This window comes from Microtus ochrogaster, unplaced genomic scaffold, assembly GCF_000317375.1.
Source record: "Microtus ochrogaster isolate Prairie Vole_2 unplaced genomic scaffold, MicOch1.0 UNK5, whole genome shotgun sequence".
Lineage (NCBI taxonomy): Eukaryota > Metazoa > Chordata > Mammalia > Rodentia > Cricetidae > Microtus > Microtus ochrogaster.
The window spans coordinates 3,532,404-3,539,471 of record NW_004949103.1 but is presented as its reverse complement, the minus strand read 5'-3'; the positions used below and the strand labels follow the sequence as shown (position 1 = coordinate 3,539,471).

Genomic DNA, 7,068 nt, shown 5'->3' with positions numbered 1-7,068 from the left:
CTGAGGATGGGGCCAGATGTGGAAATAGGTTTTTATTGGTGTAGTTGAAAGCATCCTGGATCAAGGGAAAGTCTCAAATGAAGTGGCTGGGTAAGAAGAAAACAGGGACACATGGGGGGGGCAACTGGAGAAGGTGGAGGCAAGGGATGGAGTGATACAGACATAGGATTCAGAGTGCCAAGGACTGCTGACAGAGTTAGGAAAGGACCCCCCAGAGTCTTCATAGATGTCACAGACCAGCTGATACTTTGGCTCTGGACTTTTGACCTCTTGAACTGTGGGAAAATTAATTCCTGCTGTTTTAAGCTCCTTGGTGACAATTAGTTAGGGCTGTCCCAGGAAAGGAATACGTCAAACTAATTTTACTTGCTGACTTAATAGAATCTAGAATCCCCATAGGATTGTCTGGATTAAGGTGGCTTGCGGCTATGTCTGTGAGGGGTTGTCTTGACTATCTTAACTGAGGCTAGAAGATGCGCTCACTATGGGTGACACTATATTCTGGATTGGATAAGAGTGGAGAAAGTGGGCTGAGCCCTAGCAAGCATGAGATAATCCATTGCTCTCTGCTCTTGTCTGTGGATAAAATGTGACTTGCTATCTTGGCTTCCCTGCAATGACAGACAACAACCTGGGCAATTAAACTTTTTGTCCCTCAAGTTATCTTTGTCATCCTATGTTATCACAGCATTTGGGGGAGAAAATGAAGATGTCAGGCACAAGGACAGATTGACAGTTGAGTTCTCAAGATCTCTTGGAAGTTTGTCTTATCATGAATTTCCCTCCAGCTCTAAATTAACTTATGTCCTAAAGTTTTTTTTCCCTACTCTATCCATATGAATTAGGCGTACAAATTTCTGGCTGCTTACAGATTCAGTGTTTCTGCTGATAAGAGTGTAGACTGTTAGCAAAAAGGCCTGGGGTGTTATTAAACACATTTATCAACAAGGAAACAAAACACTTTTTAATGAGGTTGAAAGCAGCGCTGCGGCTCTGTGAAGCAAATCCCAGCCCCTTCATGTGTGGAGAGTGGGGCATGCAGACATAGAACATCTGCACCGAACACCCAGCCTTGACTTCCTGCAACAGCTCTGCCAGCCAGCATGGACACAGGCCAGGAGCAGACTCTCTCAGCCCTGGGCATGAATGTGAAAGAGACCTGCCTCATCTCAGGAGCCAAAAATGGAAGAAGGTTGCACTCAGGGCCAGAGCCCGCAGATCTACAGAGCCACTGGGAGTGGGGTACGTTTGGAGTTTCCAGGGTGGATCTGATAACTTTCAGCATGGAAGTTGTGTGAAGTACAGTGTGCAAGATCAGCTCAGGGGATCCTTCCAGGAACCCCATAGATACCAACATCCTCAGATGCTCAGTATTCTTACACAAAACTGCAAATGCACCCCTCCCCGTTTGTTTTAAAACAGGAAGCCCAGCCTACAGCCCATATGCCACATGTAGCCCAGGGTAGTTTTGAATGCAGCCTAACACAAAATTCTCAATGTATTTAAAGCATTCATTTTTTGTTTGTTTTGTATAACTCAGTTGCGTGGTTTTGGGCCATGAACTTTATAGATTGCGATGCCATACTGCAGCGTCCCACAAAATAAACGTGTGTGCTCTCACAACCTATGGGCCACAGTTTGGACATCCTGGCTTTCCAAAGCTCTAGGTAACTTTGGCTAACTCAAAGTAGATGCTGTTGAAGTGCGTGTTACACTGCCAGGGAATCTGACAAGAAAATAGCCTGTGGACGTATAATATGGACACAATTTTTTCTTCCCCATGTAGTGGTCAGTTTTAATGGTTCTCTTGACACAATCTGGGATTACCTGGACAGAGTTTCACTCAGTGATTGTTTAGCTCAAGTTTGCCTATGGGCACGTGTGTGTGGGTTGACCTAATTAATTGAAGACGAGCCCAATGTGGGGGGCACAATTCCCTAGGCAGCGGATCCTGAACCTTATGAGGGTGGAGAAATGAAGTGGAGCACAAGCAAGCAAGCATGGATGCATTCATGCGTTCTTATCTCTGTTTCTGACTGTCAGTGTCACATGACCAGCTGTCCCAAATTCCTGCCTCCTCACTCACCAATAAAGGCCTGTAGTCAGGAATTTTGAATTAAGATCATCTCCCACTTTTCTTTTTAAATTGGTGTTTTGTTGCATCAGCACAAATGAAGCTAAAGCGCCCCAGTTAGCTGAGTGCCTGGAAGGTGACCATGTGTGTATAGTCCTCAGAGCACTGGCCCTTCCTAAAGGAGATCTGACAGTCCAGATTGGGGGAAGACCCTAAGACGCTAATGACTTGCCGAGAGACCAAGTCAGCACCCAAACTGTCATCGCTACTCACCATGGGTGAGGACACACGGTGACGGCCTTCCAGGCTGGAACTGAGATCTTCAGTTTTAATGCCATTTACTTTGACTCTCCTCTACTCAAGAGCTGACCCTGGTGTCTAATGGAAGGGGGGGTGGCTTGAAGCCCTGGGTTCTGTTCCCTGTACCGCATAACTGGATAAGGCCGCAGGTGCCTGTAATCAGAGTCTTAGAAGTTCAAGGTCATCTTTGACTACACACAGAGTTTGAGTCTAACTTGAACTACATGAAACTGCCTTGGAAGGACAGAAGCAAGGAAGGAAGGAAGGAAGGAAGGAAGGAAGGAAGGAAGGAAGGAAGGAAGGAAGGAAAAAAGAAGCATTAATTTGACCGCACATCATTCCACATCACCCAGGTTTGCTCCCATGAAGCTTTCCCTGCCACTGAATTTGTAACCTGATAACCTCAAAGGCTACATCCTTCCCTCTACATTTTCCTGGCTCTCTGGGGAATCATCCCAACTCAGTTTCCCAGGAGGATACACCCCAGCAGGAGTTGGGTCTGATTGCTCACTATAGAAGGGCGGCTGATGAAGGGAGAAGACATCTGAGACCCAGAGCAGCCAAGGTGGGGTCCCAAGAGTTAAGCCCTGCATGCAGAGGGAGCCAGGCAAGGAGTCCCATGGGGATGCACTTTCAGAGCAGAGTGGGAAGCTGGGGAGCATGAAGTTGTTTATCCACAGTGGTGCTGCTGAAGAAGCTTATTCTCCTGGATGCTCAGCTCTAGAGAAGCAGGGAAGAGAGACAGTGGAGCCTGCTGGGATGCTAGACCTGTGGCAAGCTCACCCAGTAGATCACAGCCAGGGCTAAGTGACACTTTTGGAACTGTGTCATGCCTGAGTGCCTGGATCTGTCATCAGAAAGCCAAAAGTCAACAGGGTGGCTGATGTCTGGAGCCAAGGGGTAAAGATGTGGTCAGACAGGTGTGCAGTGGTGTTTCTTAAATGATGTCAGGAAGTGTGTGTGTGTGTGTGTGTGTGAATGTGTGTGTATGTATGTGTGTATGTGTGCGTGTGTGTGTATGTCTGTGTGTATGTATGTCTGTGTGTATGTATGTGCTTGTGTGTGTGTGTGTGTGTGTGTGTGTGTGTGTGTATTGGGGGAAGCTACTGATTATACACTGAAACTTACTCCAAACAGCTTTAGTCAGTGGGATATTCTGGCTAAACACATGTGAGCACAGGGTCCCTGCAGGGGTCCAGGGCACTGTGGTGATGCCATCCATAGGCAGGTAGTCTAGCAGGCTGAGCAAGTCAGGGTTAGGAAGCTAGCAAACCACACTCCCCGTGGCCTCTGCATCAGTTGCCACCTCTAGGTTCCTGCCTTTAGCTCATGCCCTGACTTCCCTTCGTGATGGACTGTGATCAGGACATGGAAGCTTAAACAAACCCTTTCCTCCCCAGGTTTCTTTTGGTTGTGTTCATTATAGTAATAGAAAGCAAACAGACACACTCTCACGGGTTCATATGTTTGAACCCTTGCTCCTCAGCTGGTGGTGATGTTTTGGGAGATCGAAATCCTAGCTAACGGACCCAGGCCACAGGGGGTGGGCCTCAAAGGTAACAGCCTGGCCCTGCTTATGCTCATTCCTGTTTCTTGTTTGGCACCGTGTGAGAAGCTGCAAGCTCCGTTTACCTCAGAGCAGCCTATTCCAGAAACCATACCTTCCCTGCCATGCCTCTAAATTAATGATCACATGTTAGCCTCTCCTCAGGATGTTTCTGTTAGGCATTTGATGTGGTGTTGAGAAAAGTAAGAACTATTTTATCATGTCTAGTATAAAGAGTGAGCACAGTTTAAGTGACATCTCTGAGATAGCCCAGTTGCTGAGGGGTAGGATTTAAATCAAGGTAAAGATGGTGTAAAAAGACTATCCTTAGCTGGGCGATGGTAGCGCACACCTTTAATCCCAGCACTCGGGAGGCAGAGACAGGCGGATCACTGTGAGTTCGAGACCAGCCTGGTCTACAGAGCTAGTTCCAGGACAGGGCCAAAGCCACAGAGAAACCCTGTCTCGAAAAACCAAAAAAAAAAAAAAAAGACTATCCTTTTGCTCCTCAGTAAGATCACAGCAGAATTCCAAATCCAGTGATAAAATAGGATTTGCCAGCCTTTTCCATGTGCCTGGTTCTTCTATCCGAAAGGAATCGTCCAGCAGCCCCACTAGCTCCACCCATTGAACAATAGAATTTTTTGTTTTTCTGATAGGGACAAAAAGCTGTTTCCCGTGCAAAGACTCAGCATCAGAGTCCTGGTAGTTCCTAAGTCATGCCTCTGGAGACCTGGCTCTGTTGCCTGGAAGGCAGAGGGCAGAGACCCACAGTGACATTTGCTTTCTGAACCGTGGAGGTTACTGTTAAGATATGCACACATCCCAGCACATGACAGCCACCTGAGCGGTGGCCCGAGTTCCTTACTTTCTTCTTCTCCCTCAACCTGTAGTGACTGGATAAGAGGAGAAAGGAATTTCTGCTTCCAGTAAGTTATTCTGAAAACAGACAGAACTGGGTTAAAGAACAGAAGTTTTGCTAGTTAACTGTTAACCCAACCTCTCTATTCTAAGCACGTCAGGGGTTTGACAGCTCACTGGATTCTGGCTTTGGCTTGGTGAAGTCGAATGTACAAGGAACTAATTGTGTTCATTGACTTCCCCACACCCCCAACTTCAATTACGCAGTGAGCTAATCAATCCCCTTCATCTTCATAAATGGCATGTCTTTCCTAGTTATTGAGAACTGGCTGCAATTCAGTCAAATGCAAAAATATTTACCAAAGACTTATTATGCACTTGGCACCATGAATATGGAGATTAGCTGATTCAATCATCCTCCAGTTAATGAGTAGTTATGGAGTGCCGCAGTGTGCCATGCAAGGTCAAGGTGCAGAGGGAGAAACAACAAATAGAATAATCATGACCGTTGACCCCAGGTAACTCAGAGCCTCGTGAAAAAAAAACGCCCATTGAGCTATTCAGAATCATGTGTTTAGTGGAAGTTACCATGCTACAAGACAGCATGCTTAGTTGGAAGTTAGGTCCGGTCCCCTGTCAGGACACAGCAGGATGACAAGTGGACACTGGGAAAAGAGCATCAGATGGAAAGGAGACAGCTTGACTAGGGAGGAAGGGACCTGTGTCTGCAGCATGAGGGTGGGTCAGGGAGGTGTGGGGTGACAGGAGCAGGGCAGGGACCGAGCCGTTTAGGGAGGAGCATGCTCTCCATGGTTAAGATGGAGGGGTCAGGACAAGGAAGGTGTGAGACAGACATGATTGTCACCCTTATTATCACATGTGCCCCAGGGGAGGGTCACAGAGGTGGAGAGCCCACTATAGATATCAGATGACAGAAGAAGGTAGAAATCGGAGGGGCCTCAGGATGGGCAGATGAAAGAGAACAGCAAGAGGAAACGTAGATCCACCCCGATACGGGACTAAATGGGTTGGGAGGGAAAGGAGCCATAGATGAATCCTTGGCTTGAGAAGGTTGATGCCGCCCAGCCTGAGGTCTGCTGGACCTCCTGAAATTTGCAGTCAGGAGAAAGGAGGCACTACTCTGCCTGGGGTCTGCATGAAGTTCTAGGTGGGTTTCAATTCCTCAAGAGTATTCTGGAGTAGGCATCAATTCAAACTACCTAAAGGCCAGGGATACTTTTGGCCGACTCTGGCATGCCACAGACTGGAGGCCATGAGAGTAGCTGTGTGGCCGAAAGCTGACAGATTCCAGTGTCTAACCCCTGGGAGTAGAGGTCTGAGCATAGAGAAGCCATTGAGGGGGATTTGAGAGAGGGTTCTGCCATAGAAGCCTAGTGGGCATTTTTGAAAGACGAGAGGAAACCTGGGGGTGTAGCTCAGTACAGCATTTGCCTGGTATGCACGGAGCTTTTGGTTCAAACCTCAGCACCCACAAACTTGGCATTATGGTACATCTGTAATTTTAACCCTCCAAAGGCAGAGAAAAGGGGAAGGCTGGCTTACATGAGACCCTGTCATAAAATCAGAAACAAAAGGAGACAGAAATCAGGGACCCAGAAGGTCAAGGATGTTCGTGGCAGTCAGCAGTATGGCCACACAATATTGACATGCTTGGTGCAGAGGCTGGGGTAGAGTCCAGTCAATGAGGGCTGGAGGGTAAAGACACAGAGGCAGCTAAAAGGGGGCAAGGGGTGGTGTGATTCAGAGTGATATGATAGCAGGAGGGTGATGGGGGTCAGTGTGCTTGGCGTGCGGCAACCCTAATGCCAGACGGACTGTATGGAAGGATCGAATGTGAGGCTGTAGCATCTCACAGAGGTAAGCTGTGCTCTGCCTGTGAGGGCGCCGTGTGCACCAGAGGGGTCCATTGCGGGGACAGCTCTTCCTGAAGGGAAAAGTGCTTCAGAGAACATGAAATCCAAACAGCTGAGCTTCTCTGTGGCCACACCTCGGTCCCTACAAGATGTTTCCTCCTGTGAACCCATGGTGACGTTTTAACAGTGCTTCCCTGGCCAGTGTCTCAGTGACCAGGTGCTGACATGCGATAGGGCGGGTGGACAGAAGCCAGCAGGGTCGTGGGTAGCACATGGAAAGGCAAGCCTGCCCTGACTACCACTTTCTCTTTTTTGACAGTCAACTTTGACCACTTCCAGATCCTGCGGGCCATCGGGAAAGGGAGTTTCGGGAAGGTAAGAGCAATGCACTTTTTGGAACAAAAAAGTGAAGC

The 7,068-nt window shown here is 48.0% G+C and overlaps 1 protein-coding gene across 1 annotated transcript in view; it reads left to right on the top strand.

Annotated features, from left to right (window-relative positions):
- Stk32b (serine/threonine kinase 32B) overlaps positions 1 to 7,068 on the top strand; it is a 237,976-nt gene that overhangs the window by 56,522 nt on the left and 174,386 nt on the right. Inside the window, exon 2 of the mRNA XM_013353283.2 lies at positions 6,975 to 7,030. Coding sequence (XP_013208737.2) covers positions 6,975 to 7,030 — 56 coding nt within the window. The remainder of the gene's footprint in view (positions 1 to 6,974; positions 7,031 to 7,068) is intronic.